An 18,830-nucleotide genomic window follows, 5' to 3' on the forward strand; every position below is an offset into this window, starting at 1 on the left:
CACCCCACCCATACTGCTGTATTTAGTGGCCTAAGATTGGAAACCATCTGATTGCCCGACACTTTTCCTTTCTGATGATATTGTTGGTGTTCATTAAGGAAGCCTTAGCCAGGCCTGGTGGTGCACACCTGTAATCCCAGCATGGAGGGAGCGGAGGCTGGAGTTTACTCAGGAGCACTGACGTTTGCAACAATGTGGATGGGATTAGCATTAATGGTTTGCCCAAGGATGAGGTGCTGAGGCTCCCTAGGCCTCACTGGCTGGCCAGCCGGACTGACCCAGTGAATTCCAGGTTCCACAAGAGATCCTGTCTCTAAGGCAGAGAATAGGAAGACAGTGTCGAATCTGGCCCTCCCATGGGCATCCTCCTCACACAGGTGTACACACATGACCACACATACACTCATACACACAACAGCAGCAGCAAACAGCCATCAAGATGGCTTGGCACACAAAGTTTAACACTGGCCACTCAAACCCCACAACTTGTACGTGATCCCTGGGACCCAGGTAAAATTAAACAAGAGATGACTTCAAAAGATTGTCTTCTGACCACATGCATGCCATATTTGCAGACATACATCATGCATACCGACACAGTAAATAAAATAAAATTAAATTAGAAAAACTAAATAAGGGGCTGGAGGGTGGCTCAGAGCCATGTCTGCTCTTCCAGAGGACCCAGGTTCAGTTCCTGTACCCACACAGTAACTCACACCCATTCCCGAGTCCAGTTCCAGGGGATCTGCTGCCCTCTTCTGGCCTCTGTGGGCACTGCACACACATGCTTTGCTCATAGGGATAAAATAGATACATCTAATAGAGTAAACTTCCAAGAAGCACAGTTAATTGTTCAGCAACTTAAATTCCTATAAATTCCATTAAAAATGACTTTGGGGTAGACAGATGTTCCCGGGGCTAAGTACTTTCTACTCTTGAAGAAGACCAGACTTCAGTTCCCGGCCCCCACATCAAATGGTTCACAGTCATCTTAGCTCCAGCTCCCAGGGGCTCTGTCACCTTTACTGGCACCAGCGTTCATGTGCACATGCCTACACACGGGCACACACATGTATACATGGTTAAAAACAATAAAATTATCTTTTTAGGGGGTTGTTTGAGACAGGGTCTCTCTATGCAACTCTGACTGTCTCGGACCTTGCTAAATAGACCAGGCTGGCCTCGAACTCACAGAGATCCACCTGCCTCTGCCTCCCAGCGCTGGGATCAAAGGTGTGTACTACCACACTCAGCTACTTTCAGTTTATCTGTAAAGACTGGAGTCTCATGTGGCCCAGGCTAGCCTTGAACTTGTGTACAACTGCATTTGATCTTGAGCACCTGGTCCTTCTACCTCCTAGGTTTGGGGATTGTAGTGTCTCTCATCCTACCTGCCTCCTGAGGGGGGTGTGTGTGTGTTCAGTATAAATACCATATTTTTTTTTTTATTTATTTATTCTTTTTTTCGGAGCTGGAGATCGAACCCAGGGCCTTGCGCTTGCTAGGCAAGTGCTCTACCACTGAGCTAAATCCCCAACCCCATAAATACCATATCTTGTTCCACATGACCCCCACTGTGATGTGGCCAGCCCCACCATCTTCCCAGGCTGGCATGTGAGGTCCCCACTGTTGCATGGGCTCATGGCACTCCCTTGCCTAGGTTGCCAGAGGAGGCCCGGCACCGGCGAGTGTTCGAGATGGTGGAGGCTCTGCAGGAGCACCCTAGAGACCCCAACCAAATCCTCATTGGCTACAGCCGAGGCCTCGTCGTCATCTGGGACCTTCGGGCCAGTCGAGTGCTCAGCCACTTCCTGAGCCACCAGGTGGGTGCTGTCTGGAAGGGCGGCTCTCCAGGCCCACGTGCAGACCAAAGTTCTGATCCCAGCCTCTCATCTCTTCCTCTCTTCCTCTCTTCCTCCACAGCAACTGGAGAACGTCAGCTGGCAGCGGGATGGCTGCCTGATTGTCACCTGCCACTCTGACGGCAGCCACTGCCAGTGGTCCGTGCCCAGTGACACCCAGAGCCCAGAACCTCTGCGCAGTTCTGTACCTTACGGTCAGTGCCTCTGTGCAGAGGGTCCGACTCTGTCTTCTGCCTCAGAAGCTCCCGAGGGCAGTCCTGGACTCAGATGCCGGCTGCCTGGCTCACAGAAGCAGAATCTGGGCCCAGAGAGGTTCAGGGCTTGGTTTGCTTGTGCCCCCTGTGGCTGCCTCAGGGAACTACACAGAGGAATCCTCCCCAGTACTTGTGTTTAGTGTAGGGGATCTCGACCTTGTGGGAGACCTGCTTAAGCTAACATCTTTTCTTTTAGGTCCTTTTCCTTGCAAAGCTATCACCAAAATCTTCTGGCTTACCACCAGGCAAGGGTGAGTGCTGGTGCCTCATCCCTCCCGCTCTGTATAGACAGCCTCTCTGGAAACATCCCCAGGGAGACAGTGACGACTGACGACCTGCTAGAATCTTGGTCCCGGTGGGGGGCAAATTTGTTATTTGTTAGACCCCCTCAGTGAGCAGTTTCTGCAAAATCCCTTCCCATCCCTTCCTTCAACCTTCCCAGAGAGATGCTGTCCACTGGAGTTCTGGACTCTGTGGCCACAGCCTCAGCCTCATTACTGTAGAAGGAAATGTACGTAGTGAGGCCTGGTGTGGGGACAGTTTCGGAGGCCACTGTACAAGGGCAGGGTTGGCTATGGAAGCCCAAGGCTCCTAGCCTGGATGTCCCACCTCAGTGCTGCAGTCAGGAGGAAATGGGAGTCTGGCCTCATTCAAGCTCTGGGATCCCGCAGTCTCTAGACCCTGCCTCAAAGGCTGAGACTTGTCTCTGTATCAGGTCTCAGATGCCAACACAGCTTGTGACTGTTAAGAGTTGTCCAGAAGCCCCAGCCCACCTTTCTCCTGTGCCTACAGGTTGCCCTTCACCATCTTCCAGGGCGGTATGCCCCGGGCCAGCTACGGGGACCGCCACTGCATCTCAGTGGTCCACAATGGCCAGCAGACAGCCTTTGACTTCACCTCCCGTGTCATCGACTTCACCGTTCTCATGGAGGCTGACCCTGTGGCTGGTAGGAGAGCGTTGGAAGTTGGGGTGCTGGGCAGGTGCAAAAATGAAGGCTTTTGGGTACATGTTCCCAAACCTGTCACCCTTCAGTCCCTTGGCCTTATTATCTTTCTTTGTAAGGCCAATGACACCTGGGAACCTCTGTCTCTCTCTGCAGTTCTCCCAGGCGGAGACCCAGTCTGGAATGCCATATTTCCAGGCCACGCCTCTTGCCTGTCCCAACCCCTCCTTAAGGGATTTGGCCCAACTCGGACAGATCTGTGACGCTGGATTTATGCCAGTCCCGCTTGGCGAGAGGGTCCTGGCTTAGATGTGAAGTCTGGATGGGGTAGCAGGTGGCTATATGGGTCAGCTTCATAAATGAGAAAACAGACAAGACCAGCAAGGGTCTTGGTGTAGAAACAGGGACACCTTTGAACTGGGCAGGAGAGGGAGACCATGCCTCCTCTACTGATGACCATGAGCCTAGGTCCACAGTGGTTAGAGGTGCGATGTTCCAGGCGCGCCTGGCTCTGAGTCTTGTTTCGGAGCTTCCCACTCTCAGGGAGACCCTAGGCCTGTGTTTTCCTTCTTTCTCAGCCTCTCCTCCCCTCTTCTTGCTCCAGCTACCTAGCGCTATCCCTCCTCTCATCTCTTCCTTGTTAAGCAGTTCACAGGTGGAGGCCACTCTGTGGGGACACAGACATACTCTCTAGCTTGCTGCCTGTCCATGCTTCAGGCCTCCAAGGCAAACTAAAGTGCTGTGTGGCACAGAAAATACTTACCATCCCTCCCTTGACATCAGGGCCAAGGCCACACATTAGGAAGAATTTCCCAGCGGCGGTAGCTTCTCCCATATCTGACTGAACTCAGGCCTCTTGTTCAGCTCCGAGGGGCACTGGTGTCCGAGCCTCGCAGAGAGGCCTTGGTCATGGCCTGCAGCTTGCAGCACAGGACAAGCTGTACAGATTGATGGTCCCAGCTCCCTGCCTGGAGCTCTGTCTACAGGCCACACGGGGCTGGCTGCCTGCCTCTTTCTAGCCTGACCGTTTGCCTGTTCTCCAGCCTTTGATGACCCCTACGCCCTGGTCGTGCTTGCCGAGGAGGAACTGGTGGTGATTGACCTGCAGACACCCGGCTGGCCGCCAGTCCAGCTGCCCTACCTGGCTTCCCTGCACTGTTCAGCCATTACCTGCTCCCATCATGTCTCCAACATCCCCCTGAAGCTGTGGGAACGAATCATCGCTGCCGGCAGCCGCCAGAACTCGCACTTCTCCACCATGGTAGGGCCGGCCCTCACCCCGAGCCCACTCCTGTCTTGGGCCCAGGTTCTCTTGGACTTCCTGATCTCTTTTTCTAGGAGTGGCCCATAGATGGTGGTACCAGCCTGGCCCCGCCTCCACCGCAGAGGGACCTGCTGCTCACAGGGTAGGTGACTTTAGTGGCTGGGTTGTGCATTCAAGACCCCAGGCACCCTGGCTGACATAGCCCTCACCAGGCTCTGCCCACAGGCACGAGGATGGCACAGTGCGGTTCTGGGACGCCTCGGGTGTCTGTTTACGGCTGCTGTACAAACTCAGTACCGTGAGGGTGTTCCTTACAGACACAGACCTCAGCGAGAACCTCAGCGCCCAGGGTGAGGACGAGTGGCCCCCACTCCGCAAGGTGAGGCCAGGGGCCTGGGAGCCAGGGGTGCAGGGAGGCAAGCTAGGATGGCCCGGTGGCCACTCACGGGCATCCCCTTGCCTCGGCAGGTGGGCTCCTTTGATCCCTACAGTGATGATCCACGGCTGGGCATCCAGAAGATTTTCCTCTGCAAATACAGTGGCTACCTGGCTGTGGCAGGCACGGCAGGGCAGGTAGCAGGCTGGGCAGGGTGGCGTGGAGGGCAGAGTGGTTGGGCGGCTTTGTGAGGGGGGAACAGGAGCCCCTGTCCGAGGGCATCGTTGGGCGCACACCTGCAGCTTTCCCCAGCAGATGCAGGACTCCAGTATCGAGTGACCCCAGAGTGACCACTGTTCTGCCTCCGGAAATGAGAATTTGGACTGGAGTCAGGCAGAGGCCTTGAGCGTTAGCGTGGCTCCTGAGTCCCTGCTGGGCTGTGTCGTGTAGCCTCTGCTGAGCTCTCTGCCACCCCCACCTCAGGTGCTGGTGCTGGAGCTGAACGATGAGGCGGCAGAGCACGCCGTGGAGCAGGTGGAGGCTGACCTGCTGCAGGACCAGGAGGGCTACCGCTGGAAGGGCCACGAGCGCCTCGCCGCCCGCCCCGGGCCCGTGCGCTTTGAGGCAGGCTTTCAGCCCTTTGTACTGGTGCAGTGCCAGCCCCCAGCTGTGGTCACCTCCCTGGCCCTGCACTCTGAGTGGCGGCTTGTGGCCTTTGGCACCAGCCACGGTTTCGGCCTCTTCGATCACCAGCAGCGGCGGCAGGTCTTTGTCAAGTGAGCACCGCATCCGGGGCTTGGGACTGGGACCGGGTGAGGACCTCCTCCACGAGGTGCTGTCCCGCGGATGACCTGACACGACTTCCTACCTCCTCAAGGTGCACACTTCACCCCAGTGACCAGCTGGCCTTGGAGGGCCCGCTGTCCCGCGTAAAGTCCCTCAAGAAGTCCCTACGTCAGTCATTCCGTCGGATGCGCCGCAGCAGGGCGTCCAGTCATAAACGGCGGCCTGGTGGCCCCACGGGCGAGGTGAGGCCCCAGGCTCAGAGCAGCCATCTGCGGCATACAGCTCTCCCTCCTTGGCTGTAAGTTCAGGATCCGAATCCAGATCAAGTAGGTTCACCACCCACTTACCAAGTGGCCTTACATATGCCACGCTGCCTTGGTGGCTCAACTTCCTGCATCCAGAAAGCCATACCTGTGACACGTTAGAGGCAGGTCCCAAGCAAATGTGCAGGTGCTGTCTTAGTCGGAGTCACTGTTGCCAAGATGAAACACGGTAACCAAAAGCAAGTGAGGGCCAGAGGGTTTATTTGGTTTGCGCTGCCCCCTACCACACAAATAAATAAATACAAAAAATAGTAACCCTCGGAATTGGAGAAAGTCTGGTGTCTGAGTCAGGGTCACTGTTGCTGTGATGAGCAGCATGGCCAAAGCAACTTGGGGAGGAAAGGGTTTGTTTGACTCCCACTTCCACATAATCAAAGGAGGTCAAGACAGGAACCCAAACAGGGCAGGAGCTCATGCAGAGGCCATGGAGGGGGTGCTGCTTACTGTTCTGCTCCTGGTGGCTTGCTCAGTCTGCTTTCTTATACAATCCAGGATCACCTGCCTAGGGGATGGCGCCACCTACAGTGGGCTGGGCCCTCCTATATGAATCACTAATTAAGAAAATTCTCTAGGGGCTTGCTCACAGATCAATCTTATGGAGGCTTTTTCTCAGCTGGGGTTCCCTTCTCTCAGATGACTCTCACCTGTGTCAAGTTGACATAAAATTAGCCAAGACAGGGGCTGGGGATTTAGCTCAGTGGTAGAGCGCTTACCTAGGAAGTGCAAGGCCCTGGGTTCGGTCCCCAGCTCCGAAAAAAAGAACCAAAAAAAAAAAAAAAAAAATTAGCCAAGACAATTGTCTTATTATTTTTCTGTCCCTTTCCTCCATGAAATGCTGGGAAGTCAAGCAAGTTCTCCTCAGGGAACCTCTTACTTGGACAAAGTCCTCTTGGGTCCAAACAGTCAGATTGGCATGGTTATGGCCAGCCCTGCCCCAGAAGGATTAGCATTGATCGAGTTAATGTTCTGAGGAGCAGAGGCAAGAGCCCACCCTCAGACCCAGCCCAACTTCCTGCAGGCGCAGGCTCAGGCTGTGAACACCAAGGCAGAACGGACAGGGCTGCAGAACATGGAGCTGGCACCTGTACAGCGCAAGATCGAGGCCCGCTCAGCAGAGGACTCCTTCACCGGCTTTGTTCGGACCCTCTATTTTGCTGACACCTACCTGAGGGACAGTGAGTGGCCAGCCTACAGTTGGGGTGTAGAACACATCCCTGGTGGGAGACATGGCATGAGGCCACGGATAGATGGGTTCTCCCGGTGTGAAGTCACGTGGGCAGTGCTGCTGCCCAGAACCCTCAGAGGGTTGCTCATTCCCTTGTAAAGACAGAAATCAAGCCAGCACCTGATTTTTCCCGTCCCCTGGGCTTGCCTGCCAGGCTGCCTGGTTTGATAGTCTTGTTCCTCTGCTCACTAGAAGTATGGTCTTAGGCACATTGCCTAACCTTTCTGGCCCTCAGCTTCATGGTGCCACCCAGACAGCACGAGGAAGTGTTCGATACCTTCCTGGTTCTTCCCTTTTGGCTGTGAATGGTGCCTGCTGTGTCCCTGCAATGGCAGAGATGTCCTAGGTTCAGGCTCACCTGAGTGTGGGAGCCTCGTGGGGAGCCTTGTGAGAGTGTAGGAGCTCTTTCCCAGGAGGCCGGTGAGGCCCACGGCACATCCACTTTAGAGGAGGGAACTGAAGCTTAAAGAAACTTACCACTTTGACCTCAGAGTTTCTGTAACAAGGCTGGGTGGAAGCCCAGGTTACCATCTCCACTGAACTCCCAGGGACAGGGGTCAGATTCCCAAACCTCTACTGTTTTGGCAGGTTCCCGCCACTGTCCCTCGCTGTGGGCTGGCACCAATGGAGGCACCGTCTATGCCTTCTCCCTGCGCGTACCTCCTGCAGAAAGGAGAGCGGATGAGCCTGTGCGGGCAGAGCAGGGTGCGTGGGGATGGAACACAGAGGGCCCGATCTACTGGGGTTGGGGAGTGTGGTGTCACCAAGCCACCCATCATAGCCCCGTCCCCAACCTGCTTCTTCCCCTGCCTCCTCTGCAGCCAAGGAGATCCAGCTGATGCATCGTGCACCTGTGGTGGGCATCCTGGTGCTTGACGGACACAACGTACCCCTTCCCGAGCCCCTGGAAGTAGCCCATGACCTGTCCAAGAGCCCAGACATGCAAGGAAGCCACCAGCTGCTTGTGGTGTCAGAGGAGCAATTCAAGGTGCCACGTGACAGGGTCCCCTGGATGTCCCTAAGACATTGGTAGAGTTCAGACCCTGGGTGGACACAAATAGTGGTGGCTGGGGTGGAGTTGGAGTAAGGGCCACAGGGTCACAGGGAATGAGGAAGGGTTCTCGTATGTGTCAGCCTTAGTTAAACCCAAAGGTCAGAGGTGGGAACACCGAGGCAGGACCTGAGTCTGTGGGAGGTACAGAATGCCCACCCTGGATGACAGTGGCCTTGCATCCTCCTGACCCAAGAGCTGCATCTCAGGGCTGGGGGGGGGGGGGCACTAAGACCCAGATGCGCTTGCTGCTCAGCATGAGGTGTCCGCTAGAGGACGAGGTCCCAGTGGTAGTCATGGGTGGGAGAACCCACTAGTGGTTATGGTGCCACTCACGCCTGGCTGCCACGTGTGCCCAGGTGTTCACGCTGCCCAAGGTGAGTGCCAAGCTGAAGCTGAAGCTGACGGCCCTGGAAGGCTCGAGGGTGCGACGAGTCGGGGTTGCCCACTTCGGCAGCTGCAGGGCGGAGGACTATGGGGAGCACCACCTGGCAGTGCTCACCAATTTGGGCGACATCCAGGTGGTCTCAGTGCCCCTGCTCAAGCCCCAGGTGCGGTACAGCTGCATCCGCCGGGAGGACGTCAGTGGCATAGCCTCCTGCGTCTTCACCAAGTACGGCCAAGGTGTGTGGGCACAGACCGGGGCCTCAGTGAGGTTGGGGTAGGGCGAAAGGGTCTCTCGGACACTGCCAGGGATGGAGAGGCAAGAGAACTCAGATGTGGAGCTCTGCCTGGCGACTCCGTCTCCATCCCCATCCCCCTGGGAGGGAGGCCCTGTCCCAGCCACGAGGCCCAGGAGAGCCTCCTCTGGCTTTACTCAGGGCTCTCCTGCCTCTCCTCAGGCTTCTACCTGATATCACCTTCGGAGTTCGAGCGCTTTTCTCTCTCCACCAAGTGGCTGGTTGAGCCCCGGTGTTTGGTGGATTCAGCCAAAGCCAGGAACCACAACCGGCCCAGTAATGGCAATAGCACAGGCCCCAAAAGGACCTCCGGCCAAGTCAGGTGAGGACGAAGGCCCAGAGGCCTTTCCACAACTTTGCTTCTTCTGAGGCATCTGCTAACTGGCCAAGATGCATGCCCTCCTTCCCATGCCGGCTGCCAGTCCAGACCTCCACCCCTGTCCGCTCAGACCTAGTCAAACAGGTTGGCCTCACCAATTCCTCATAGAACTCAGATTTTCAGAACCTCGTGGTCCTAACCCTTGTTATCTGCTCCTCCACAGGAACTCACGGAGCCAGAGTGATGGAGCTGGTAAGACTGCTCTTAGGCTGCCATGTGGGGCACACCCGGGACACAGCTCGTTAGCCTGGACTAAAGAGAGGAGAGGGGCCGAGGGTGAATGGGAGGGAAGATAGGCTAGGGGCAGGAGTGAAGGATTTCCTGCATCTGGGGCTCTGGCTTCCAGCACACACTCCCTTAACCCCTGTAATGAGCGGGCTGGGCAGGGGGCCCAGGACAGGCCCACCTGACCACCCTGCCTTCCAGAGACGAAGCCCGGCCCAGTGATGGAGCACGCACTGCTCAGTGACGCCTGTGAGTCCGTATGGGGGTTGGTGCAGCTCACATGAGGGAGGGGAGAGGAGCGTGTCTTGGGGTACAGAGCAGAGTTTGGGAAGCCAGAGGAAGCCAGGGATGCTTTTTGTAGGTTAGGGATAAGCCTCTGTGGGACCCCACTGGGAGAAGAGAAAGTGGCCTCACTGGGTCTCTCCTACCCAGCAGGGGTCCTAAAGGAAGTCCAGAGCACACTAGAGGGGGACCAGGGGTAAGTCACTGCAGCACTGGGAAAATGTGGGGACAGGGAGGATGAGGCCCCCCCATGGATGGTGACTCCCTATCTTTTGCCACCTCAGGAGCTGTGGCAATTGGCGCTCTCACCGTGTGGCTGTGGGTTGCAGGCTGAGCAATGGCGAAGGTATGGCTACTGCAGAGGAGGGGAGGGCCTGCTGCCAGGGAGGGATGGGAAGATGATCCCTAAAAGAAGATCCCTAACTGCCATCCTCCAGGGCCCAACCGGCCTCCAGGGCCATCTGAGCCCCGGAGAGCACCAGTGGCATTGGATGGCTAACTAAGGCACGATCGCTGCCCAGGATGATCCTGACCCACTGTCTCCCTCTGTCCTTCCACAGCAGAGTGAATGGGACATCATCCAGGCTGTAGAACAAATACACACTACTGAGGGCCTTTCCAGCCCGAGCCCGGCCAGGGGCTGCCCGTGCCCTGGTCACCTTCCTGCTGCTGCTCCAGGCTTTAGGAGAGGGGAGCTCCCACCTGGACCGCCCGCCCCTCCTGGGCCCTGTCTGTCTTGATCCTTTTATCAATGTCGCACAGTTTTTATTTCCACCCCCTTTTGTAGTGGGCTGGGTTTTAAATTATAAATTTTAACGCCTCTGAGTAAAACTGAGTTTTTAATGAACACTTTGTTTCGTCTTCACTAGTTCCGGTCCATCTCCAGCCTGAGAGAGAGAGAGAGAGAGAGAGAGAGAGAGAGAGAGAGAGAGAGAGAGAGAGAGAGATTCATTCAGAGAACTCTTCTCCTAAAGTATTTGAATCACCAAGTGTTGCTAACTTTCCAGGACTATGGGTATCTATCCCTCCTCCTAAGATCCCAGTAACAAACTGAGGCGTGATCTGCCAGAGTTCATCCTGGGGGAACGAATGGGTTTATTGAACTTCCTAATAGAACACAGGTGAGGGGTTACCTCCCCTCAGCAGGCCATCCATGAAAAGCCTTTACCAAGAAGGGATGAGGACTCCTGTAAAAATGGATACACACTCTGGTGGGGGCCCCTCTCCCCCCAGGCCACTGCAATTAAGGCATAGTTGGCAGCAGGAATAACTGGTTACTTGGGCGAGGATCTTGTGCCCTCGCCCCTGCCCCCACCCCAGGTTAGCTCTGGCTGTCCTAGAACTCACTCTGCAGACCAGCCTTCTGGAACTCGGAGATCAACCTGCCTCTGCCTTTGCCTCTGCCTCTGAGTGCTGGGACTATGGGCATGTGCCGCCACCATAGCCCAGAAACTTCAGTTTTAGAAAGAAAGGAGAGAAGGAAGAAGGAAGGAAAAGAAAAAGGAAAGGAAAGGAAAGGAAAGAAATCCATCAGAGGGCTGGGTAGAGCGCTTACCTAGGAAGCGCAAGGCCCTGGGTTCGGTCCCCAGCTCCGGGAAAAAAAAAAAAAAAAAAAGAAATCCATCAGAACTAACACAGGCTTTTAGTCCCAGCACTCACTTGGGAGGCAGTCCAGGCTAGCCTGGTCTACATCGTAAGTTCCAGGACAGCCATGGCTATGTAAAGAGACCCGGTCTCAAAAAATAAAAATTAAAACAAAAAGTAAATAAATAATATCCACCAAAGGGCATACAAGTTAGTCCAGTGGCACTTGCCACCAAGCCTGACAGCTTGGGTTCAATCCCCAGGCCACACAGGGTGGAAGGAGAGAACTGACCCCTGCAAGCTGTCTACTCTCTGATCATACTCAAGGACTGAGGTATGAGTGTACACGCATACACACAAATACAACTAAAAATCTACCAGTAACCAGGCGGTGGGGGTGGATGCCTTTGATCCCAGCACTCAGGAAGCAAGGACAGGCAGACAGTCTGGTCTAGACTGGTCTATACAGTGAGTTCCAGGACAGCCAGAACTGCACAGTGAAACCCTGTCTTAAAGCAAACAAAAATCTACCAATAACAACTGGTTAGATTACAGTGCATGAATTCATCACGACACTGTACAACTGAAAAGGCAGAAGAGAGAAGCTTTGCATGCATGCGTCACAAACCTCAGGGCCAGGCAGTGAGTGGAGGGGAGGCCTTTCATTCCAGCACTCGGGAGGCAGAGGTAGACGGATCTCTGAGTTCGAGGCTAGCCTGGTCTACAGAGAGTTTCAAGACAGCCAAGACTACACAAACCCTGTATTGAAATACATACACATACATACATACATACATACATACATACATACATACATAGCTCCTAGGCAAACCATTGAATGAAACAGCATTGTGTGCTAATCTTGGTGGCAGTACTGTAGCCAATGAGGTATATCAAAGATGTGATGATTGCTATTTGAGAAAAGCAGTGGGGAGGGCTAGGTATGTAGTTCTGTTAACAGAGGACCTGCCTGGAATCCACAGGGCCCTCCTCAGCCTGGGGGAAGAAGGTCCACGAAGGTCTCCTGCTACTAATGGTTAGTTGCTCTGGGGGCTGGAGAGCCGGCTGAGTAGCGCTGGAGAACACTGGCTGCTCCTCTAGGGGACTGGGATTTGATTCCTACCCTCCTTGAGTCTACTTTCCGTCCATGACTCCAAAGGGACGCACAGGCTTTACCCCAGTTCAAGGTGTATACGTATCCGCTTTTTGGTAAGTTATTATTTCACAGTAGAAAAGAATGCCCAAGTGTCCCCGACCCCGGCTGGGCACAGACAATCCCTGTCTCCTGGAGAAGCCCTCACGTAAAATAGCTTGGTTCCGCCCCTCTTGGTAGACCTATAGTGAGGATGAAGTAGAGCCTGGCCTCCTCAGTCTGGCCTAATGCCAGGCTGACCTGTCTGGCAAGGAGTCCTGGCGTCCTTGCCCTGTCCACGGCCTTTGTCCGCAGCCCCAGCGTCTCCTCTTTCCTCTAGTATCACTCCATTGTTGGCCACAGGGGTCAGGACCCGCTGCCTCCTGCATTATTTACGCTGCTGCCCAGGAGGGGAGACTCCAGGACCGGGACAGATTGAGCCCATAACCCTGCGAGAGCAGAAAACGTCTAGCAACCGAGACTTCAGGGCACCCGTGGGCAGTCAGACTAGAGAGCAAAAGGATCAGGACATCGGGATGGGCGGAAGCAAGGGCAAAACGCATCAGCGCCGGGCTCGACCTGGGAGACCAGCCTCAGCCGAACGGGAGTCCGGGTCCGCCAGCGCCGACTGCGCCCCAAGCAGAGACCGCAGGCCTGACCGCGGCAAAGCCCACAAGACCAAGCCCGCTACGGAATCTGAGGGCCCCGCAGGCAAAGAGACCACCGGAGGCCGCAGAAAGCCCACCGGAGAGGGGAACCACCGCTGCAGAAGTGCAGAAATTGGGACATCTCAGGAGACCCAGGAGAGGCAGGGCAGCTCTCAGCGTCTGGGACACGGACCCACGGAGAGCCGCGAGTCCGAGAACAGTTGTGGGGAGCACCGGGAGGAACAGAGAATCCCCGGGGAAGAAGAGAGGACAGTCAAGCGCGGCCGCCGCAAGAGAGGAAAGGATCGGGGACCTTCGACTCGACGAGGCCATGGAAAGACGCCTGGCAGGGATGGGGACGCGTCGAGCGGAGATGGTGGCAGCTCGTGCTTGGACAGTGAAGCCCGCGAAGCCCAGGACAGCAGCAGCCAGGGCGGTGGAGCCCCGGAGCAGCCACCCAAGATGGAGCCTTCCGATACCAACTCAGAAGGCGCCCCAACTATAGGACCCAGGCTAACTCTGGTGCAGGGCAAATGCCCTGATAGCAACCATCCAGGCAGCGAAGGACACACCTTGGACTTCCAGAGCAGGGAAGGGTCATCGGGGACAGGGTCTCAGAGAGCGAGTGACGATTCCCAGACAGATACAGACTCGAGCCCCGGGTCTGCTGGGCACAGATGTCTCCCACAAAAGATCCCTGAGTCCCAGGAGACAGACCTGGGCAGGGAAGCTGCAGCCTCCAGCATTCCCAGGGGCTCTCAGAGTCCTCGGGACTCTAGCGCGACCGTAGACACCAGTGACGTCGAGGCGCAGCCAAAGGCTGAGCTGCCGGGCCCTGAACCTGAGACGGTGGAGGAGGCTCCCGGGGCTCAGCGCCTCCAGGTCGGAGAGCTGGCGAGGAAGGTGCAAGTGGTTGTGGGCGAGAGTGACGCGGGAGCCAGAAAGCGAGTGGGTGCAGGGGACCCAGGACCCCAGGACCGGACGCCGCTGGCCGCGCTCGTAGTGCTCCGCAGGCTGCGCCCGAGGCTCCCAGCCCTCGGGTCTCCTCAGCTTGCCAGTGGCGTCCCCGTGGGTCTCAAGGCGCGGCTGCAGCGCGTGGCACCAGCCCTGGGCTTCCTGCGCTGGCTGCGACTGCGGGTGGAGCGACGTCGAGCCGAGGCGCGCAGCGCGAGCCCGCGGGAGCGCGAGGAGCGCGGCCGCCAGAGGGCGCTCGAGGCGCGGGGCGGGGCGTCCCGGCCACGGCGCTGGCTGGCGCTACGCCTGGCCTGTCGCCTGGTGGGGCTCCGGGGAACGCCGCGGGCTCCCCCTAGCGGTGGTCCGAGCCCTCCACAGGCTGTGAGTAGCTCAGTCTCTGAAGATGCTTCAGCCATCGAGGATCCAGCTCCAGATCCCAAATTCGCCGTGGTCTTCCCCCGGATCCATAATGCGGGGAAGGAGTCGGGCAGCAGCAGTTCAGAAGCATCCACGGACGCCCCCACTGCAGAAGGCCGCGTTTCGTCTCCTGCTGGGGCTGCCGAGGATAGGGAGGAACAAGAGGCTAATGGAGAAGGAGTGGTCAGGTCCTGTCAGGCTCCCTGCTTTTTCCCGTCTGCCCCCTGTGGGACCCCACCGGATGAGAACCGGAGCGAAGCAGAGCCAGAGACCTTGGAATCTAAGACTGGGCTGCATTGGGCACAGGACTCTAATCCCTGCGAAGACCCTGAGCTTGACGCTGATACTCTGCTGCCTCAGCTCACCCTGGAGACTCGCCTGCGGCAGAATAGCCCCTGCAGGTCACCAAGGGAGCGGTGGGAGCCAGAAGATGACGCTGAGGCAGCGCTGGAAAGGGACCTGGAGTTGAGCCTCCAGAGAGACCTGGAGATGCCACCCTTTCTGGGGACTAAGATCAGGAGTCTCCCAGAGGGCCTGGAAGACATTGAGGACCTCGCCAGGCTGCGGTGAGGGACACAATGCCAAATCTGCTGCCCTAGTTCATAGTTTCTCATAATTCATCCGGCCCTCAGACCTTTCAAAATCGTATGAACCCTTACTGAATCAACAGAGGATTTTTGTCTCAGAGAAAGACAGATTTGGGGTGCAAGGTCCCTTCCAAATCTCCAGCCCTGCCCTTACTATCAATTGAACCTAGAGTCTCCTGCATGTTAGTCTTGGTCTATATAACCCCAGGCCTTATTTGTTTGTCTGTTTGTTTATTTATTTATTTATTTATTTATTTATTTATTTATTTATTTATGAGATAGGGTTTCTCTGTGTATCCCTGGCTGTCCAGGAACTCGCCCTGTAGACCAAACTGGCTTCCAATCTCCCTCTGCCACCCAAGTACTGGGATTAAAGGCATGTGCTACAACTACAGCCAGGACGAGCTCTCTCTCTCTCTCTCTCTCTCTCTCTCTCTCTCTCTCTCTCTCTCTCTGTGTGTGTGTGTGTGTGTGTGTGTGTGTGTGTATGAGAGAGAGAGAGAGAGAGAGAGAGAGAGAGAGAGAGAGAGAGAGAAGCTCTCGAGTCCCACATACATATGCAGAGGTCAGAGGACCACTTGCAGAAGCTGACCTGCCACCCTGAGGTTGCTGGGGCTCACACTGGTTGTCACAGGGAGTGCTTGCACCCTCCTAGGCATCTTTCCTCCCTGCCTCAAGCCTGCTTTTACCTTTTAAGTTGTCAAAGAATCTCACCAGGTTGCCCAGGCAATCTATATACCACCAGGCGGGAGTTGAACATGTGGTACACTTGTCTCAGCCTCCCAGGGGACAGGGGACGACTGGAGAGCCCCGCTGGGAGTGGCAAAGCTTCCCCAGGACTTCCCAGCAACTTCACCCTCTGCCCTGATGTCCCTACAGGCTGGTGTGTGACAGCTCTGTGCTGCTATGCCTCAAGAAGAGGTTCCACCTGGGCCGCATCTATGTAAGGGGGAACACAGGGAAGGGTGTGGGCTAGATTCCCTTTCCCCTGTGGGCAGGCAGCTCCCTGGCATCCCTGAGGCCTCTCTTAATCCTTAGACAGGGTGCAAAGCCAGCTCGACCTGGGTCCCTACAAGACATGCATGAGAGGCTGGTTTGGGGTGCATCGGAACATCCCATTTATATTCCCCCATCTCCATCTCATGAGCCTCTGCTTTCTTTACCAGACTTTTGGGGGACCCCTCCTGCTTGCTCTGAACCCCCACCAGCCCCTGCCTCTCTTCTCATCAGAAGTCTCAGCCAGCTACCATCCCAGGAAAGCCCCAAACACCACACCGTATGTGACTTTGTCCCTTTGACCCTGGGCTGAACCCCCTAAATATTTGTCTTAGTGAATGAGTGCCAGGGCCTGTGGGCACATCACTCATTCCTAGGAGTCCCCAGACAACCATCTCTGTCACCTTCTCACACCTCTGCTGTCCTCCCCCTCTCCCAGACACATCTTTGCCATCGGGGTAGCAGCCTATAGCCTGTCTCGGAGCTCTGGACAAGACTCCTGCATCCTCCTGGGGTGAGTCCCGGCTAACTTGCTTGCTGAGCCCACAGGGATACCCTAACTATTGGTCCTGTGCCCCGCTGGGCAGCAGTTCAGGAGACATCCTCAGATCTGTCCTGAGGCCCTAGTGTTGCTGTATAGCACTTCTTTCTGGTTAGTCTCCATGAAGCAGGTCTATCCTCTACATTGTAGGAATCACTTGCATGTGGTATATCCCCACTGCCTGGGCTCAGTGAGCCAGTCCTGTGTGCTTCCTCCCATTCCTTAGCCCCTCCCTCCTGCAGGGGCCACAGTGGCTCAGGGAAGACTGAGGCTGCCAAGAAGATTTTGAAATTTCTAAGCAGCATAGAGCAGAAGCCGATGGAGGCCAGCGGGGCTCAGGTGAGATCTGGCTGGAGGCAACTGGCCATTTCCCCAAGCCCGTGGCTTCTCATGGGTCAGCCACCATGGTTTTCCTAATGCAGGGGAGTGGGTTTAGGCCTTTTTATTCCATTTTTTGTTTGTTTGTTTCGTTTTAAAGATTTATTTGTTTATTCTATGTGAGTACACTGTAGCTGTCTTCAGACACAAGTATCAGAAGAGGGCACCAGATCCCATTACAGATGGTTGTGAGTCACCATGTGGTTGTGGGATTTGAACTCAGGACCTCTGGAAGAGCAGTCAGTGCTCTTATCTGCTGAGCCATCTCTCCAGCTGCCCCCCCTTTTTTTATAGCCCTTGGTTTCGTGTTTTTTTTTTAAAGATTTATTTATTATATGTAAGTACACTGTAGCTGTCTTAAGACACACCAGAAGAGGGCATCAGATTTCTTTACAGATGGTTGTGAGCCACCATGTGGTTGCTGGGATTTGAACTCAGGACCTCTGGAAGAGCAGTCTGTGCTCTTTTTTTTTTTTTTTTTTTTTTTTTGGTTTTTTTTTTTTTCTGGAGCTGGGGACCGAACCTAGGGCCTTGCGCTTCCTAGGCAAGCGCTCTACCACTGAGCTAAATCCCCAACCCACAGTCTGTGCTCTTAACCACGGAGCCATCTCTCCAGCTCCTGGTTTCGTGCTTTTAAAGACCGGGTTTCTCTGTGCAGTACTGGCTGTCTTGGAACTTGTTCTGTAGACCAGGCTGGTCTGGAACTTAGAGATCCACCTGCCTCTACTTCCAGATTAAAGGCATGTGCCGCCATGCCTGAATATCTTACTTTATTTTTTAAAAACAACATCTCATGTAGCCCTGGATGGCCTAGAACTTCCTATGTAGTTGAGAATGACTTTGAACTTCTGACCCTCTGCCTGCCTCCGCCTCTCCAGTGCTAGCATTACGCTCTGCACCACCATGCTCAGTTTTATGTGGTATTGAGTCCAGAGTCTCCTGAACGTAATGTGAGCAACTTTACAAATTGAGCTTCACCCTCGACCCTTTTAATTTGGGGTTGGAGTGGGGTTCTGACGGGACTGACTCCATGAGGGTCCGTACAGTCAGGGGGATAGAGAGCTCCCAGTGGGTGGCAGGTGCCAAGGCCATCTTACAAAAACATGAGTCTCAGGGCTGGAGAGATGGGTCAGTGGTTAAGAGCACTGACTGCTCTTCCAGAGGTCCTGAGTTCAATTCCCAGCAACCACATGGTGGCTCACAACCGTCTGTAATGGGTTCCGATGCCCTCTTCTGGTGTGTCTGAAGACAGCGAGAGTGGACTCACATACATGAAATAAATAAATCTTTAAAAAAGAATTCACAGTCTCCCAAACCCTCATGCAGCTGGAGGACATATTGCCCGTGCTCAGCAGCTTTGGACATGCCAAGACCATCCTGAATGCCAACGCCAGCCGCTTTGGCCAGGAGACACACCTCTGCTTGCAGCAGTGAGTGCTGGGGCCGGTGGGCCCGATGGCACCTGTGACAGGTTACTCTTCTTGGGAGTACTATCTTTACCTCGGCCCCTGGGTTGCCCCTTCACAGAAGTGCTTCTGGGCATGCCTGCCCTGTCTCTTTTACCCACAGGGGGGTAATTGTAGGAGCCTCTATGTCCCACTACCTGCTTGAGACCTCCAGAGTAGTGTTTCAGGTAATGACCAGCCTCCTGCCCACCCCCTCCCCAGCTCTGAAGGTGGGAAAGAGGACGGGGCACAGCCCTCAAACCCTACTCCCCACCAAGCCAGTTTCTCTACCCAAGGCCCAGGCTGAGCGAAGCTTCCATGTGTTTTATGAGCTGCTGGCAGGGTTGGACCCCACGGAACGGGAGCAGCTCTCTCTGCAGGGACCTGAGGCCTATTACTACCTCAACCAGGTAGGGCGAGAGACATTCACAGATGGCGCACCCAGACTCAGCCATGGCTTTCAGGACACTGTGGGATGTCAGGCGTTGCCCCTCCAAA

At 55.4% G+C, this 18,830-nt stretch overlaps 2 protein-coding genes across 14 annotated transcripts in view; both read left to right on the forward strand.

Moving 5' to 3' along the window:
* The window catches only part of Llgl2 (LLGL scribble cell polarity complex component 2), a 35,503-nt gene extending 25,005 nt beyond the window's left edge, over positions 1-10,498 (forward strand). For 3 of the 12 annotated variants that reach the window (XM_087573289.1, XM_087573290.1, XM_087573284.1), the window contains exons 7-26: positions 1,661-1,823; positions 1,924-2,056; positions 2,313-2,367; positions 2,909-3,063; positions 4,104-4,321; positions 4,399-4,466; positions 4,550-4,703; positions 4,793-4,897; positions 5,184-5,476; positions 5,578-5,728; positions 6,828-6,984; positions 7,623-7,739; positions 7,856-8,022; positions 8,445-8,709; positions 8,928-9,087; positions 9,308-9,336; positions 9,571-9,618; positions 9,802-9,847; positions 9,936-9,997; positions 10,212-10,498. In XM_087573289.1, coding sequence (XP_087429415.1) covers positions 1,661-1,823; positions 1,924-2,056; positions 2,313-2,367; positions 2,909-3,063; positions 4,104-4,321; positions 4,399-4,466; positions 4,550-4,703; positions 4,793-4,897; positions 5,184-5,476; positions 5,578-5,728; positions 6,828-6,984; positions 7,623-7,739; positions 7,856-8,022; positions 8,445-8,709; positions 8,928-9,087; positions 9,308-9,336; positions 9,571-9,618; positions 9,802-9,847; positions 9,936-9,997; positions 10,212-10,219 — 2,554 coding nt within the window. In that variant the 3' untranslated portion in view covers positions 10,220-10,498. 12 annotated transcript variants of the gene reach the window in all.
* A 2,191-nt stretch (positions 10,499-12,689) lies between these two features.
* Positions 12,690-18,830, forward strand: part of Myo15b (myosin XVB) — a 37,483-nt gene continuing 31,342 nt past the window's right edge. Inside the window, 7 exon segments of one of the 2 annotated variants that reach the window (NM_001402394.1) lie at positions 12,690-14,951; positions 15,852-15,915; positions 16,139-16,248; positions 16,408-16,482; positions 16,752-16,848; positions 18,214-18,317; positions 18,457-18,742. In NM_001402394.1, the coding sequence (NP_001389323.1) occupies positions 12,904-14,951; positions 15,852-15,915; positions 16,139-16,248; positions 16,408-16,482; positions 16,752-16,848; positions 18,214-18,317; positions 18,457-18,742 (2,784 nt within the window). In that variant the 5' untranslated portion in view covers positions 12,690-12,903. 2 annotated transcript variants of the gene reach the window in all.

This window comes from Rattus norvegicus, chromosome 10, assembly GCF_021556685.1.
Source record: "Rattus norvegicus strain SHRSP/BbbUtx chromosome 10, alternate assembly SHRSP_T2T, whole genome shotgun sequence".
NCBI lineage: Eukaryota > Metazoa > Chordata > Mammalia > Rodentia > Muridae > Rattus > Rattus norvegicus.